The 18193-nt window shown below is 35.0% G+C and overlaps 2 protein-coding genes and 3 non-coding genes across 10 annotated transcripts; 2 read left to right on the top strand and 3 right to left on the bottom strand.

The window, feature by feature from the left end:
- Window positions 1-5: 5 nt before the first annotated feature.
- LOC114184981 lies at window positions 6-2879 on the bottom strand. 6 transcript variants are annotated; one of them, XM_028072431.1, is made up of 3 exons: window positions 2541-2860; window positions 2239-2428; window positions 6-981 (listed from the first exon to the last, which is right to left on the bottom strand). In XM_028072431.1, exon 3 carries the CDS (start codon window positions 955-957, stop codon window positions 190-192), a length of 768 nt encoding a protein of 255 aa, XP_027928232.1. In that variant the 5' UTR covers window positions 958-981; window positions 2239-2428; window positions 2541-2860; the 3' UTR covers window positions 6-189. The 6 variants fall into 6 exon arrangements, 3 of the variants coding, with proteins under 3 accessions (XP_027928232.1, XP_027928229.1, XP_027928230.1); XM_028072428.1 differs by having other exon boundaries at window positions 2239-2859; XM_028072429.1 differs by having other exon boundaries at window positions 6-974; window positions 2239-2859.
- Window positions 2880-4969: 2090 nt separating this feature from the next.
- Window positions 4970-6460, bottom strand: LOC114184793 (uncharacterized mitochondrial protein AtMg00810-like). Its single transcript, XM_028072100.1, has 3 exons — window positions 6314-6460; window positions 6097-6199; window positions 4970-5901 (listed from the first exon to the last, which is right to left on the bottom strand). The coding sequence occupies exons 1-3, from the start codon at window positions 6458-6460 to the stop codon at window positions 4970-4972; spliced, it is 1182 nt and encodes a 393-aa protein (XP_027927901.1).
- An 8380-nt stretch (window positions 6461-14840) lies between these two features.
- LOC114186398 lies at window positions 14841-14991 on the top strand. Its single transcript, XR_003605057.1, has one exon. It is a non-coding gene; the product is annotated as a U4 spliceosomal RNA (small nuclear RNA).
- Window positions 14992-15697: 706 nt separating this feature from the next.
- On the top strand, window positions 15698-15813 carry LOC114186413. The gene has a single exon (XR_003605070.1). It is a non-coding gene; the product is annotated as a U5 spliceosomal RNA (small nuclear RNA).
- A 1121-nt stretch (window positions 15814-16934) lies between these two features.
- Window positions 16935-17051, bottom strand: LOC114186415. The gene has a single exon (XR_003605072.1). It is a non-coding gene; the product is annotated as a U5 spliceosomal RNA (small nuclear RNA).
- Window positions 17052-18193: the final 1142 nt, after the last annotated feature.

Raw genomic sequence — 18193 nt, 5'->3', positions numbered from 1 at the left:
GGAAATTAAAATAAAAAGAGGAAATAGGAAATCTTTTTTTATTATAAGTGATTCATCTCATCACAATTACTTACAAAACGTATGATCTAATTAGATCAGGGCTAGTCAAAACGTTCCTATGCTAATTATTACAGCAGGGCCGTCAGTGTATCAACCTTTACATGCTTACTACTGGACAAGGTATGCTTACTACTGGACAAGGTTGTCATCCAACGTATTAATGTCAAGGTTGTCATCCCACCTATTAATGTTCTGATGCAACCTGGTCATGTTGTCGTCCAGCTGGATTGATATTTTTTTAAGTTCTTCTTGATCGATTCTTGCCCTATCCAACTTATCCAGACACATTTTCTTGTCTCTTCGAAGCGCTTCTAAGGTCAATCTCAGCTGCTCTTTATGTTCCTTCATCCCTTTTCGAAGCACGTCTAAGGTCAATGTCAACTGCTCTTTATGTTCCTTCAGCTCACCAATTTGGGCCTTAGATCGTCCATAGGATTTTTTGAGTCGTGCATAGGATTTTTTGTGATCCTTGATCTTAGACTCGTAGTCAGGGATCTTGATTTCTTCTAAATCCTTAACCTTAGCTCGACCTGCTTCATATCTATTCGTTAAGTCCTCGAGCATATATTTTAATCTTGCGATCTCTTCGTCCTGTTTTCTTCCCAAATCTCCCAATCTAGTTATTTCTGCATTACGTAACTTCTCTACGTCCTCCAACCTTCTGATTTCAGCCCCGTAATCTTGAATGATCGGATTGAACCGATTCAAATCTTCAGTCGCAATCTGATTCAAATTTGCTACCAAATTTGCTGCCACTTGTTGAACGACCGGACCGAGCAGATTCAAATTTGCCGCCACATTCTGAGCTTGCTGGTGAAATCGGTCAGCGAGGACCGTAGATGGAGAGATAGGGGGAGGCTGAGAAGCCCCGATGAGCTGAGAGGATGGGCCCGCCATGGAAAGAAAACTAAAACCTAAAAACTAAAAAAACAATAAAACAAAAATTATTAAATAAAAATAAATAAATAAAAATAATAAATAATACACTAAAATAGATACAAGACTAGGGATGTCAAAACGGGCCAGCCCGGCCCGTTTTGACCCGGCCCGATTTTGGCCCGATTTATACGGGCCGGGCCGGGCTGGCCCGCAAGGGTGAAACGGGTTACACTTTTGAACCCGGCCCGCAAGCTGGCGGGCTGGCGGGCTGGCCCGCGGGCTTTTTTCCATATGTTACATTTTCAGTCCAAAATCAGATTTCAACAAAATTATTGCAACAAAAACAACCCTGCAGTATATAATATAACTGATCACAAAACAAACAACCCTACAATATATATAAATGACATTTTGCTCTCTGCAAGTCATCAAGACACTGTTGCAACATCAATAACAAGTCTGAATTAGAGTACTTTAGGCATGGAGCATTACCAAAGTGCAAACAGTTACATAAAAAAAAACAGAAGCATTAATTATGGATGAGAGGTTGTATAATTTGTTTGGCAACATGTGCTGCAGAAGCATCTAAACCCTCCAAATCAATAGGAGCATCTTCTGAAATCTCCCCATCATCAAACCCCGGTAGAGATGCCTCAAACAAATTAGAGTTCAGAACAGTTAAAAAGGAGGTGGCATTATAGTTCTACATCAAATATACTGCAGTGTATAAGCAAATTTCAGTTTAAGTTAATGCCAAACAACTCAATCCCAGCTTTGCAAACACGGCACATACAACTTTGCAACTTGGTACTTTCTATCATATAATTCAATCATTAATGAAGAACATATTTTTGTCTCAAGGATGATAGAACAATATGAAACAGTGGCAGTATGTATTTGATCACAGTGCAACGATGAAATACATGTTCTCCACATATCTCCAACATGATTACAGATAAACAGACAAACAAAGAAAACAACCACAACTATCAGCCTATCACACAGTCAGATAAAAAATAGTAACACTAGAAAAACAAGAAAAAAAGAAATGAACATCACCACCACACCAAAACGGCAGCAACTACGAAATTGAAATTGGGGGAAAATTTAACCAACAACAGCACAACAATTATGATTCACAGAATGGGTCCAATCCAAACAAGGACAAATCGCAGCAACAACAACCACACATACACCATAACTTCCAATTACAAGAAACCAATTTTAGGGTTACGAAAATCATAAATTTAGGTTACAAATTGAAAGAAAAGGGAACAAGAACGCAAATTACAAACAAACCTGTGTTCGTGGTGGTCGTGGCTGTCGAAATCGTTCGTCAATCGCAGTCCGATGGTGGCGCTGCTGCCCCTGCCAGCGACGTGGTGGATGTCACGGTGGAGGAGAAAGGAGACGCCGTGAATGGCCTGCACTCTGCCTTCGTGTTTCTTGGCCAGCGACGTGGGTGGAGGAGAAACGAGGGTGCTCTCTTCTGGTTTCCCAAAACGTGGGTGGTGGAGGAGGAGGAGAAGAGAGTGTGAGAGGAATGAAGGAATAAGTCTGGCAGTGGCAACGATAATAATGGAGAAAGAAAACCCTAATACCTTTTAAGCCTTGTCTGGGTTTTGGAATTTGGATGAAAGTGACAACGATAATAATGGAGTTTGCCGCCACTACTTGTCTCGGTGAAACTAGGTTTTTGTTAACAATGAAATTGGGTTTGATTGGGCTTGCCCAAACACAATGCGTCCACTTCAGAATTCGCACATGGTTTGTGCTTCTTGCACCCCATCATTGTTAAGTGCACACCATATTAATATCAAAAAGGCTAAAATATCCTTTCTTAGTGCACAACACTCCTGCTGCCTCCGCCGCAGTGAAAAGAAGAAGACAGAGAGATCTCTGCAGAGAAAGAAGAGAAAAACATAATACTATGCAAAAATAAATAAATAAATAAAAGAACTTATTCTAGATCTTTTTTTGAAAACGAATTTTTTAAAATCTTAAAAATTAAACACTCCACCCACCTCCTGCTGCTACACTGCACGTGTTTTTTTTTATTCATTAACTTATACGGCCCGCGGACTGACCCGTTTTGGCCCGTGGGCTGGCCCGACGGGCCAGCGGGCTTGACGGGCCGGGCTGCCATGGGTTGGCGGGCTGAAATTCTTGGCCTGGCCCATGTTTTTTCAGTCGAGCTGGCGGGCCGACCCGTCGGGCCTGGCCCATTTTGCCATCCCTATACAAGACGATAAATAATCATTAAATTTAAATGTAACATACAAAATTACATTTATATTACATTTATATGATGTCTTTTATTAGGAAACTCATAACCAAAACGATGTGGGATAGAGGTGTCCATTTAGCACGCATACTACCATACCCTCTCAAGTGCTTAAGTAAACTAATTCGCATTTAGCACGCATACTACCATACCCTCTCAAGTGCTTAAGTAAACTAATTCGCCTTGACTCAGATCCAAGAGGGAAAGAAAAGGTGCAACAAAGTGATGAGTTTGATTAGGGAGAAAATGTAAGAAAGTGATTCCATAAAGGGATGGTCAAAGAGCATTGGATCTATGGGAATGGTAAAGAAGAAATGGTTCAAAAGAAAGCGATTTTTGTTTGGGGAAGAATCAATCAATGGTCGTTGTCGTTGGGAGGTGCCTAACTTGGATGGGTAAATATGAGAGTATGTGTGAGTGAGGGTTAGAGTTAGGGGTATGCTTATCCTCTGAAGGGGACAAATAGACAGATACATTCTTTAACTTTGCGTGACTTAAATGCTTATGTGCGTGCGTGTTGTCCCTAAAGGGAGTTGGTGAAATGTAGGGGTTGACCAGCACCTTATTAAATTAAAAAAAAAAAAAACATTCCGAATTGTGTACATTTTGAGTAATCTAGAATGAATATTTATTTTGTATTTTAAATTGTATAATTCGAAAATATTTTAAGATGATGAATTATATATTTCGAAATATTTATAAATTTAGATTCTGGAACTCAAAATGAAAAAGGGTAAAATTAGAAATTTAAAATATATGTCGGTGCAGGAAGAAGGATTCGACATTGTTTGTTTGAATTGGATAATTCCCGGCCCAAATGATCAGGCCCAAAAAGCTATTTCTATAACATTACCGTCGGCACAAATTAACTAAATTAGACCATCTTCTGCTTTATCGTAATACTCACAGGTAAATATTTATTGCATTGGATAAAATGGGTTATGTTATCCCCTTTAACATCAAAAGCTTGATCAATCCTTTTTACTGGTTCAGAATTTAGTAATTATGATTTCGTTAACCGTGAATCGTGCATATTATAACATTCATATGAAGATAACTGACATTGAGTGTGTATGTGGAGAAGATCCATGCCCATAAATAACAATAGCAAGTTTCTAGAAAAACAATAATTTAAAAGTGTTCAAAATCAAACTGATACAATCAAAATAAATTGAAGTTAGTAAAAAATAACAAGGGCAAAAATTAAATTTTAATTTAATTTTTATAAAAGGAATTTAATTTATATTTAAAATTGAAAATTAATAACATAATTACATCCAATAAAATTATTTACTTTATTTAAATATATTACTATATGTTTAAAATTAATTAACAACTAATCCACAATTTATACTTTAAAATTAATTAACAATAACTTTTTCTAATATATACATCAAATCATTTCACCTAAATACTTAAATTATTTTATTTTTTAAATTTTTTATCTTTATAATTTTTTACACATAAATTTTTTTAAAATTGTAAAAAATAAAATAATTTGAATATTTAGATGTAGTGATTTGATGACTTGAGATTGAGATTGAAAATATATGAGTAATGGGCTTATAGGACCATTCTCACTTTGTCCTATTTATAATGAAAACTTATACAAGTACACGGAAGACTAAGAGACTACACTAGGACCCTAGGTGCATAATTAGATACAACAGTAGACGTTTCCCACACCTACACTCTATACATAGGGTTAATGATACAAAGTAGAAGTAATAATTCTAACACTCCCCCTCAAGCTGAAACATATAAATTGTATGAACCAAGCTTGGAACAAATGAACTCAATCTGAGGTCCCCTTAATGACTTGATCAACAAATATGCAAGTTGGTCATTTGACCTAACAAACTTAGTACAAATTTCCTTTGTCATCAATTTTTCTTGAACAAAGTGGCAGTCAATTTCTATGTGTTTAGTTCTCTCATGAAACACTAGATTTGATGCAATGTGGAGAGCAGCCTGGTTATCACAGTACATTTTCATGGTCTGAATTTCACATAAGTTAAGCTCTTGAAGAAATTGCTTTACCCATATGAGTTCACACATGAGAGACGCCATTGCCCGATATTCAGCTTCAGTGGTGGATTGGGCCACCACATTTTGCTTCTTACTTTTCCAATAGATAACATTTCCTCCAAGGAAGACACAATATCCCGTAGTAGAGCGTCTATCAATAGGGGAGCCTGCCCAATCAGCATCATAGTACCCAAAGATTTGAAAATTTCCTTTATCTTCATATAGCAAACCTTCTTCTGGAGCCTTCTTGAGGTACCTTAAAATACGAATGATGGCATTCCAATGTCCAAGACATGGAGTCTGCATAAACTGACTAACAACTCCAACTGCAAAAGACAGACCAAGCCTCGTAATAGTGAGATAAATTAACTTTCCAACAAGCCTCCTATATCTCTCTAGATTGGAGAATAATTTGCCTTCTTCTGTTGTTAACTTTTGATTTGGGTTCATAGGACTATCTATTGGTCTGTAGTTAATCATGTCTATTTCTTGTAATATATAAAGAGCATATTTCCTTTGAGAGATTACAACTCCATCTTTTGACTGAGCTACTTCAATGCCCAAGAAATATTTGAGGCTTCCGAGATCCTTCGTTTGAAAATTTCTACACAAGTGCTCCTTGAGTTGAGATATTCTAGCAGTATCATTTCCTATAATGACAATATCATCAACATATATTATTAGGTAGACATATTTCCCAGGAGAGGTATGTTTATAAAAGACTGAGTGATCTGCCTCACTGCGTCTTAACCCAAATTTTTGAACAATGGAGCTGAATTTTCCAAACCACGGTCATGGTGATTGTTTGAGGCCATATAAAGAGCAATGCAATTTGCATACCATACCAGACTCCCTCTGAGCAACTAACCCAGGAGGTTGCTCCATGTAAACTTCATCCTCAAGATCACCATGAAGGAAGGCATTTTTGATATCCAATTGATGAAGCGACTAGTGACGAATTGCTACCATTGCAAAGAAGAGACAAATAGTAGTCATCTTGGCCATGGGAGAGAAAATGTCACAATAATTAAGGCCATAAATCTGAGTGAACCCTTTTGCAACTAATCGGGCTTTGAGGCGATCAACATGATCATCAAAGCCAACTTTAATTGCATACACCCATCGACAACCAACAACCTTTTTTCGTGATGGGAGTGGCACGAGCTCCCAAGTATGACTGCTTTCAAGAGCCTGCATATCTGCAATCATGGCTTGTCGCCATCCAGATGATCAAGTGCTTCATTCACATTTTTGGGAATAATAACAGAAGAAACTGAGGATAAAAGTGATAAAAAGGAAGGCGATAATCTGTGATAGCTAAGAAAATTATAAATGGAATGTGGATTTCGAGAGGAAAGAGTACCTTTTCTGAGAGCAATGGGGCAACATGAATCACCTTCACGAGGAGTCGTGGTATCAAGAGATGAGGGAGAAGAATCTGAAGTAGGGGATTCACCATGTTCCTGGAAAATTGGACTATTAGTCGAGGTCCTGTGTTGGAGAGAATCAATATGTGGAGATAATGGCTCAAGAGGACTTTGATCGAGACTTGGATTGACAAAGACATTAGAAATATTGTACTCAACCACGGGAATAGGGAGGACCTGTTGTATGACATGAACATCTTAAACAAATGGAGAGAAGTAAGGGGTCTGTTCAAAGAATGTAACATTGACAAACATGTAATATTTCTTGGTTTCAGGAGAGTAACATCGATACCTTTTGAAGTCGTGAATAGCCTAAGAAGACACATTTGAGAGAGCGAGCAGAAAGCTTGTCTAACCTTGGAGACATGTCATGAACAAAACATACACAACCAAATACTCTAGGAGAACTGTGAAAGAGAGGATTATATGGAAACAGAATCAAGAAAGGGACCTTATGATTGAGAGAGGAAGATGGCATCCGATTAATGAGAAAACCTACAATTAAGATGGCATCTCCCCAGTGATGGACATGAACATTGGCACGAAGCAAAATGGTACGAGCAATTTCAACCAAGTATTTATTTTTTCTTTTTGTTATACCATTTTGTTGTGGCGTATGAGGACAAGTAGACTGATGCAAGATACCATGGGAACTCAAAACGTTAGAAAAAGTAGATGAAAAATACTCTTTGGCATTGTCACTTCTTAAGATTTTGATTACTTGACCAAATTGATTCTTGATTTGATTCAAAAAAAGGATGTGAAGATGGATAACAATTTAGAATGATCTTTCATAAGATAAACCCAAGTACATCTCGAATATTCATCAATGAAAGTAACAAAATACCCAAAGCCAAAAGATGAGACACGACTAGGTCCTCAAATATCAGAATGTATGATAGAAAATCTAGAAGTACACTTTGATTGAGACCTTTTAGGAAAGGTAGATCTAACATGTTTTCCTAGTTGACATGACTCACATTCTAAGGTCTGGAGACTACTAAGTTCAAGAGACATTTTCTTTATCTTGGACAGATGAGGGTGGCCAAGTCGATCATGTAACATTTTAGGATTGGGAGCTGCAACACATGACACTCGTGGACGAGATCCAAAATGGTATAATCAGCCTACTTCATATCCTTCTTTAATTTGTCTCCCCGAGCCACGCTCCTGTATAACAAAAGATTTGTTATCGAAGGTTACAGAGCAATTCAATGTTTTGGTTAACTGACTTAAGGAAATTAAATTGAAGGGACAATTAGGGACAAAAAGGACATATTTTAGATTTGAGGAGGGAGATAGGATGCCTTGACCGACTCCCTTTGAGGATGTTTTAGAACCATTCGCAAGGGTTATAAAATGAGATTTTTCTTGAAATGAAATGGTTGAGAACAAGGAGGTATTACCAAAAATGTGGTCAAAAGCATCAGAGTCAATTACCCATGAATTGTGACCTTCCATGGATTGAGAGATGCAAGCAATTGATGTACTTAGAGCTTGAGGACTTAGTATCTCACTCAAACTGGCTTCTAGGGGGCTGAAAATATAGAGGAAGCTTCGGCGACCCCTGCGGTAGAGACACGACGAGATTCCGGCGACGGGAAGGCAGCGCGCGAGTGTCACGCGCCTGACTATAGCGGACAGAGTGGTGGCTCGTGGCGGCACGTGGAGGAGAATTTCCCTTCGGCACCAGCGGGGTTGGTCGTCACTCGAAGAGGCGATCCAGATCCGATGGTCGCCAAACAAAACTGTGGCAGTTGACGGTGGCGGACGACGGTGGACGGCGGCGGACAGTTGTGGACAGGGGCAGAGTGGCAGAAACTAGTGTTGGACAACAATGGGTAACTTCAGATAGTGACAAACCAAGCTAGACAACCGCGAACAGTGGTGACTAGTAGTGGAGAATTGCAACGAACAACGGTGACAAATGGTGGTGGACCGAACGAGACAGAAACCAAAGCGGGGATCGACACGCTCTGATACCAACTTGAGATTGAGATTGAAAATATAAGAGTAGTGGGCCTATAGGACTACTCTCACTTTGTTCTATTTATAATGAAAACTTATACAAGTACACAGAAGACTAAGAGACTGCACTAGGACCCTAGGTGCATAATTAGATACAGCAGTAGACGTTTCCCACACTCTACACCCTATACATAAGGTTAATGATACTAAGTAGAAGTAATAATTCTAACATGATGTATAAATTCAAAACAATTATTTTAACATGTATATATAAGTTATAATTAAACTTAGTTACTAATTTGGTCTCAAATTGGAAAGGAAGAAATTGGATCATTTTAAAGAATTGGGATACTAAATTGAACCAAAAATTTAAATAGAGGACTAAATTGAACACAACTATTACCACTGTCATATGTCATGATTGTAAGCTGCCACGTGACACGATGGTAAACTGTCACGTGACAATTTTAAAATTTTTTGAAAAAAATTAAATTTTTTTTTTAAATTTAAAAAAATTAAAAATTTCACAGCTTGACATGTGTTTTGTACGGACACAGTGTTAACTCCAACTTAACAGAGAGAACCAAATTAAATCCTTTTAGATAATTAGGGTACTAAATTGAACAAACCAAAAATATGGGTACCTAATTGAACTTAACCAAAAGGTTGAGGTACCAAATCAATAATTATACCTAAATTAAAATAAAGAGAGGTAATAGGAAAAAAAATTATTATATAAGGGTCGACGACAACTAGTGATTCATCTCATCACTCTTACAAAAAGTATATATGATCCTATCTACTTTAGATGCTAATTATTACAGCAGGCTAGTCAGAGTATCTACCTTTAAATTCTAATTACATGATAATTACTACATGCTAGTCAACCTATTAATGTCGTCCTTCAGTTTGATTGACATGGCTCTAAGTTCTTCTTTCTCACATCTTGCCACATCTAACTTATACAAACACCTGTTCTTGTCCTTTCTAAGCATGCGTAAGGTCATCTTCAACTCCTCTTTATCCTCCTCAAGATCATGAATTCGGGTCATAGATCGTCGTTCAAATCTTTTGAGCCGCCCGATCTCAGACTTGTAGGCGGGGATCCGAATTTGTTCTAAATCCTGAAGCCTAGCTAGGTCCGCTTCAGATTTCTTCGCTAAGTCCTTAAGCCTAGCTAAGTCTTCGTCCCTTTTCTTTCCCACATCTTTCAATCTTGCGATCTCTGCGTTACGAATCTTCTCTGTGTCCTCCAGCCGTTTGATTTTAGCCTCATAATCTTCCATAATCGGAGCGAGCTGATTCAAATTTTCTATCGCACCATGATTATCGGATTGAGCTGATTCAAATTTTCTGTCGCATCCTGAATAATCGGAGCGAGCTTATTCAAATTTTCCGTCCCACCCTGAGTTCGTTGTCGAAATCGATTAGCGAAGACCGTAACTACAGAGACTTGGGGAGGCTGAGAAGCCTCGGGGATGAACTCAGAGGATTGAATCAGACTACCCACCATAGAAAGAAAACTAAAAAACTAAAAACTAAAAACAAAACAAAACGAAATAAAATAAAAATGATATAAATAAATAAATAATATACAAAAAATAAAAAAATAATAAATAATGCAGTAAAATAGATTCAGGAAACGATAAATAAACATTTAAATTTAACTATAACATACAAGATTACCTGAAATTGAAGACTTCGGCATATTTCTCTAAAGTAAGATTCCAAAGTATGTCTTAAGCCGATACTAACTTCCATTTATATAACAATTTACACAAGCAAACAATCGAGGTATCCATTTAACACGAATACTCTCTCTAGAGCCAATACACTGTTAGATAATATCCTAAAATGACACATTGTTTGTAAAAATAGCATGTGAAGCGTATTGTAAAAGTAGCATGTGAATGATATAGATGATATCTCATAAAATGTCATACCGTTTGTAAAAGTAGTAAAAGTAGCATGTGAAGGGTATAAATGATATCCCTAAAATGGAATACCATTTGTTTTGTAAAAGTAGCATGTGAAAGGTATTTCTTTTCATCTCATCACTTTTACAAACATGTATAATCCTATATAACTTTAAACGCTAGTTATTGCAGGTTAATAAGAGGAAATTGAGAGAAAGGTTTTCCAGATGCAACCTATCTATGAGGAAATTGCGAGAAAGGTTTCCACATGCTAATTACTACAAGCTAGTCATTAGATTCTCACATCTTGCCACATCTAACTGATACAAACACCTGTTCTCTTCCTTTCTAAGCATGCGTAAGGTCATCTTCAAACTCCTCTTTATCCTCCTCGAGATCATGAATTCAGGCCATAGATCGTCGTTCAAATCTTTTGAGCCGCCCGATCTCAGACTTGTAGGCGAGGATCCGAATTTGTTCTAAATCTTGAAGCCTAGCTAGGTCCGCTTCAGATTTCTTCGCTAAGTCCTCAAGCCTAGCTAAGTCTTCGTCCCGTTTCTTTCCCACATCTTTCAATCTTGCGATCTCTGCGTTACGAATCTTCTCTGTGTCCTCCAGCCGTTTGATTTTAGCCTCATAATCTTCGATAATCGGAGCGAGCTGATTCAAATTTTCTATCGCACCATGATTATCGGATTGAGCTGATTCAAATTTTCTGTCGCATCCTGAATAATCGGAGCGAGCTGATTCAAATTTTCCGTCCCACCCTGAGTTCGTTGTCGAAATCGATTAGCGAGGACCGTAACTACAGAGACTTGGGGAGGCTGAGAAGCCTCGGGGATGAATATCTGACCCTGTCTCTATTTCCCTCTCTTTAATTTCTTTCGTCCCTCTATTTCCCTCTCTTTAATTTCTTTCGTCCCTGGTGTGGGAAGCCTATTTTGGATTGTAGATTTAAATTTATTACAAGAAAGGGTACATACATTAAGTAATTCCAAATATGTGAATTTGATGAGTGATGGCAGGGTTGTGCTAGTGTGGTAACTAGGGTAACTAAAGAGACAGAGGATGAGAGGGAATGGGAGGGTTGAATCTAACTTCGGGCCATAAAAAGAAAACTAAAATCTAAAATAAACAAAATAAAATAAAAACTATTAAATAAAAATAAATAAATTAAAATAACAAACAAATAATAAAAAAATACATACAACGATAAATAATCATAAATTTAAGAATAACATAAAAGAATACCTGAAAATGAGGACTCCGGTTATTTGTTAGAAGTCAATTCCGAAGTAATTACGAAACCCGTACTATCTTCTATATATATAATGTCTATTATCAGGAATTTCATAACCAAAACGATGTGGGATCAAAGTGCCTATTTAGCAGGCGTACTACCAGACCCTCTCAAGTGCTTAAGTAAACTAATTCGCCTTGACTCAGATCCCAAAAGGGTAAAAAAATGTGCAACAAAGTTATGAGTTTGATGAGGCTGAGAAGCCTTGGGGATGAACTCAGAGGATTGAATCTGACTACCCACCATAGAAAGAAATCTAAAAAACTACAAACTAAAAACAAAACAAAATAAAATAAAAATTATTAAATAAAAATGATATAAATAAATAAATAATATACAAAAAATAAACAAATAATAAATAATGCAGTAAAATAGATTCAAGAAACGATAAATAATCATTTATATTTAAATATAACATACAAAATTACCTAAAATTGAAGACCTCGGCTTATTTGTCAAAAGTAAGATTCCAAAGTAAGTCTTAAGCCGATATTAACTGACATTTATATAACCATTTACACAAGCAAACAATCGAGGTATCCATTTAGCATGCATACTCCCTCTAGAGCCAATACATTATTGCATGTGATATATTCTGGTGTATGTGTGATAACGTTGTTTTCTACCTTTTATTGATGTTAAGTTTCGTGAATAAAATCAACTCCGACATAACTTTTATCTTGTTTAATCCCCTAGTTTATGATATAGATGATATCCCCTAAAATGTCATATCATTTGTAAAAGTAGTAAAAAGTAACATGTGAAGGGTGTAGATGATATCCCTAAAATGGTGTACCGTTTGTAAAAGTTGCAAGTGAAGAGTATGAATGATATCTCCTAAAATGACATACTGTTTGTAAAAATAGCATATGAAAAATATTGTAAAAGTAGCATGTGAAGGGTATTGATGATATCTTCTAAAATGACATACCGTTTATAAAAGTAGCAATCGTAGCATGTGAAAGGTATAGATGACATTTCCTAAAATTACATACCGTTTGTAAAAGTAGCATGTGAAAGGTATAAATGATATCTAAAATGACATACCGTTTATAAAAGTAGCAATCGTAGCATGTGAAGGATATATATGATATTCCCTAAAATTACATACTGTTTGTAAAAGTAGCATGTGAAGGGTGTAGATAATATATCCTAAAATGACATACCCTTTGAACCTTATGCTTGTGTAAATGTTTTTTGTCTCACATTGTTTTGGAAATGTATGCATAAAAAAAGCCTTTATAAATGTAATTTATTAACCGGGTGAAATATTTACTTTGAGTCTTTATTTATTTAAATCGAGTATTTACTTTGACAAAAAAAATAGAAGTATTCATATTAGGTATTTTGTATATTTTGTATTTAAATTTAAATTATTATTTATTATTTCTTGTATTTATTTTATTGCACTTATTGTTTGTTTTTTATTGTATTCTTTTTATTTAATTATTTTCATTTTATTTATTTGTTTTAGTTTGTAGTTTTCATCTTATTCATTTATATTTATTTTTTATTTAATAATTTTCATTTTATTATTTTGTTTTTTTAGTTTTTACTTCTCAGTTTTTGATTCGTTTTCATGACTGGCAACCAAAGTCATCAATTTGAACTCATCATCGAGGCCTCTCAACCTCCTCCAATCCCGTTAGTTACGGCTTTGGGTTGAATTGGACAACAAACTCACTGGGTGGAATTGAACAACAAACCCATTGGGTCGAATTGAACAACAAACCTAGGGCCTTGCTGAATATATGAACCAACTCGTTCCAGTTATCAAAGAATACGTGGACAAAATTGGCCGACAAAAGGATTTAAGGAAGAATTGGGAAGTCGACATAGTGAGGCTGAAAGAATTGGACCAAAATCACATCCCGACTTACAAAGTTGAAATTGGTCGACTAAAACTATTGGAACAAAATAATCTATCGAGAATTAATAGTCTGGAAAGGATTCTCTTCAACTCCGAAGAGATCTAAAGGTGTTGAATCGAACATGCATAAAGAGGATAAAAGCAGGTGGGGGCTTCTTCCTGGACCTACGATAAGACCTGAGAAAATTAAATAATTAAATAAATAATTATTTACTAAATGTGGATAGTGAGAACCTTTATGACATTTAAATTTATGATGTAGAAATGTACTAGTTCAAGTAGTTAAGAGTGTTTTATTTCTATGAAATGTCTGAAAAAGCTTCGTAATTGGGTGATGAACAATAGAGTTTGGCTTATATATTTATTGTTTATAATAAATTATTTATAGAAAGTTTTATATCCGTACAGTTATAAGCCAAAAAGATGTGGGGCAAGAAACATTTACACAAGCAAAAGGTTCAAATACCCTTCAGAGAGCACCATGCATGACAGACTCATTATGATACTACATCATGCTATTAATAAGTACACCTCAAAAATGTAATTGGTAACTTCAGAAGGCTAAGCCTTGCCAATTGAATTTGAATCCAATTAGAAAGATACATGAGCTCAAGCATTAATACATCTCCTGAAACAAAAAAACTGTGTACATTTGAAACAAGTGATCAAAAGTTAGTTCCTCCACCATAAAACTTTGTGCACATTTTGTCAATTGAATAATGACAGCACTAAGCATATCTTCCAAAATTTGATCATTTTATCTTTCGTAGAGAGAAGGCAGAGGGCCCATTAGCTGTTAGGCACCATCTGATTTTGTCAATCTTTTCTTCAATCTCCAAACTCTTAAGATAGTCAAACTGCAGCGAACATCATACAAAATAATTATTGACACTTCTAAGCCATAGGATCTTAGGGCAACATTAGTAGGATAATGCAGCCAACTCCGCACAAACCGATAAAACGCATGAAATTGTCACTCAATTGGCCATTACTTTGGAAAGCTGCATTTGTGTAAAAAGTTTCAGTGATTTCAGTCCCACATAGGAAATGAATATTTGTTGAGACTGAGAAATGCTAATAAATTACTAGTCAGACAGCTGTGTAACGTATCTTTGCGCTTGGGGCAATGACGCAGCTAGTGAGGTTCTAACCGAGGCGCGTCTATTGCTGGTTGAAAACTATTTCCAAACCCCCTCTTGGGCCTGGGTTTATCTTAGGCCTTCGAGAATTTCTGGAAGGGCTCCCTTAGGGGTAAAGCCCTATAATTATTAGTTGAAACTTTTATGCATTTGTAGTATCTGAGTAATGTTGAGAGAATGCTTGATAGTTTTAAATGGTACTTATTCCGTTGCACCTTAATTTTTGAGTTTAATGTGAATAAAGTATTCTCAGGATGATTAATTTTAAAACAATAGAAGCTGAATATATTTAAAATTCATTTGTAAGAAATTTATAGCATGTTTGTTTACCTGTTTGATAATTTTTTTTATAAGATAATTTTTATATCAAATGTTTCATGACTCTTTGAAAGTGGTGTTTAAAATTTAAAATATATAACAATTATTTGTGAGAAAATTTAAAATTATAAAATATAAATAATTATGCAAAAAAGAAGTTATAACATGTTTCTTTGTTTGATAAATTTTCTTTATAAAATATTCAATAGTATTTTTATAAAAATATGTTTTATAATTCTTTCAAAAGGATGTTTAGTTATTTTATAATAATAGAAACTGTAAAGAATTTATCTAAAGTCAGAGTAGAGATCTAATTAAAATTTTATATTAAATGCATATCAAATAAAAACGCATGTCTGATTGAATTAAATAAAAAAAAATCAAATAAAACTGAATTATGTCAGGACCAAGTTAACATGTCTGATTGAAGTCCACATCGACTACCGTAGGGTAAGAACAGATCTAGGATCATAATATAATGGAAATGCACTTCAGTTGCTTTTCACGGAGCCATGAGTTTAACACATAGCGAACTATTCTTTCGCCTTTTACTAAAGAATACCGTGTGTTTGTCTCGATAAGTGGCATACGCCTATTTTTGGAAGAGCCCTTTTAAGAGGCTCTGTAATTTAGTTCAAAGTTGGTTTTAAAAGGGCTCTGCAATTTAGTTCAAAGTTGGTTTTACAACTCGTTAAGGATGTGTTGTGATGAATCTTTGGTTGAGGGTGCTCAGCAGTCTGTCCATCCAAACTAAATCTAACTTATTCTCAGTCCTATAAAATCTATACATATCACTATTAATAAATAAATGAATTAAATTGTGTAAAACATGTTTTAGGTAACGGTTATTAATAGGTGTTTTGAGGGAAGAACACTGAAACAGAATTAGTTAAACCAACTTTCATGTCAAACTTCAGCAATGAAACTCTGGGATGGTATGGAGCCAACTTCTTAAAAGATGTTTGTCCACTTAAGAGGACACAGCAAGAATTTAACTCATACAAAACTATGGAGGAAATGATATTCAACCTCTTCAAAGAAATTCTGATTTACACGTTGAATTGCAATCTCTTCGAAACAAAATTCTAATTTAGACTAACATTACAGAGTCCTTTGTCAAGATTCCTTCCAAAAACACACATTACCAAGTCTTTTGTCAAGACTTTCGAAATTCTTGAGTAATTAGTGAATGGCTAAAGAATAATTCGCTTTGCATGGCCCCTGTAATGGTATCTTTTTAGTACCATTCGATGTGGGCTTTGATATAGATGTGAAATTGGACAATGCATCATTCCTATTTCAATACCAGTCTGAGGTGACTGTATTTCAATACTGTCCCACATTTCATTTAATTAAATTGCTCACATTTAGTTCAAAAGTTGAATTTATTTACTTTATTATCGTCGTTGTAGAGGACATTCAACCGATATATGTATAAATATTACAACTAATAAAACCATGCAGTTGCTTTGTTATCATATATTTTATTTATATTTGAGTAAAATATAGATACCGAGTCATCAAAAAATAAAAATAGTAAAGGATAGAATTCATAAAATACAAACTAAAGAAAAAGTTTCAATAAAGACAACATCATAATACAGGATACTAATTTATTAAACAAAGACTAATATTGCATTGTTAAAGATGAAAGACATGAAACCTATTCAGAAAATTCCAATAAATACTTATTTAAGGAGTACACAGAGAATAATAATAATTAATGAAAATTCAACTAATATTGCAGAGCCTTTTATCAAAGGCTCTTCCAAAAATAGACGTATGCCACTTGTAGTGACAAACACACGGTATTCTTTAGTAAAAGGCGAAAGAATAATTCGCTTTGTGCTTATCACATGACTCCGTGAACATCACCTTAGCAGTCTCTTCCTATTGTAGTATGATCATTATACTAACTTCTACAGTATCACTCGATGTGGGCTTAATCAGAAATGTAAATTTGAGCAATGCACCTGCCCTTGATTCAGTAACAGAGTCTATGAAGTAAGTGTTTTTAAATACTACCCATGTTTCATTTAACTAAATTGCTCACAAATTTAGTCACTGATATAGTCTTCGACCACACCACTCTTCACAATAAACTATAATCAAACAGTCCTCACCACATTGATTATCTGAAAACTTAACAACTGATATTACATAATGTTGCTTATTATGACAATTACCAGGTTCTTTTTAATAAGAATAGTTCTCACATTCTTACCACCAATTTTGGCTTGCATTCTGGTAACTCTTCAACGCTCTTAGTGACTTCTTAGCTTGTTACATTCTCAGTTTATGGTTAGCCCAATTAGATTAGTTTCAGCCCTTCAAAATGGGTATGCAGATACTGCGTTACTGTTTTAAGTTCTTTAATCTTAGAGATTCTGCAAAAATTTTCTGTAGAAAGAGAGTCATGGAGTGGTCATCAGAGTGCATCCCCTGCTTCCCATTCCAACTGTACTTTAGTTCTAAATTTTTCTATTTATGAAGATATACTTTCTTTTTGTTGTTGTTGATCATGTACCTCTATTTGTTTTCTAAGAATCCAATTCTTAAGAATTAATTCATGATGCATTGAGTACACTACTTTTATATATATATATATATAAGTCGATTTTGAAAAAAGTTAAATTAATTTCTTGTATGAATTTATATTATTTAAATAATAAAACTTTTTAGATAACACCACTTTATTAATAAATCTATTGTAAGTCTAATACATCGGAAAAAATTAAAAAGTTTATATAAAGATTATATATAATTTGAATTCTGTTTTCCTGAATATCCTCCCTGCAAATAAGTCACCATAATTTAAAGATTATATACTTCTTGAATAGCATTTCAATCACTTACATCCATCATCCATGTATCTTCTAATAAAAGAGAAAAAAAGAAGTTTTTTGGTCATAAGTATTGGTATAAATAAAGGTTTTTTACTATTATCTCTTTTATACCGGAATATATTGTATTACTTAAATCTATTTATATATATCGTAGTTAA

This window comes from Vigna unguiculata, chromosome 5 (genome assembly GCF_004118075.2).
Source record: "Vigna unguiculata cultivar IT97K-499-35 chromosome 5, ASM411807v1, whole genome shotgun sequence".
Taxonomy (NCBI): domain Eukaryota; kingdom Viridiplantae; phylum Streptophyta; class Magnoliopsida; order Fabales; family Fabaceae; genus Vigna; species Vigna unguiculata.
Note: the sequence above shows the minus strand (reverse complement) of the source record. Positions and strands in the feature narration are given on the sequence as shown.

Coding starts and splice junctions, on each gene's coding strand:
- LOC114184981 (XM_028072431.1), bottom strand. CDS start 957: ATGGCGGGCCCATCCTCTCAGCTCATCGGGGCTTCTCAGCCTCCCCCT.
- LOC114184793 (XM_028072100.1), bottom strand. CDS start 6,460: ATGATTGCAGATATGCAGGCTCTTGAAAGCAGTCATACTTGGGAGCTC. Junction 6,200..6,313: donor ATCGCCTCAAAGCCCGATTA/GTTGCAAAAGGG, acceptor ATTCGTCACTAG/TCGCTTCATCAATTGGATAT. Junction 5,902..6,096: donor AGTTGCTCAGAGGGAGTCTG/GTATGGTATGCA, acceptor TTGTCATTATAG/GAAATGATACTGCTAGAATA.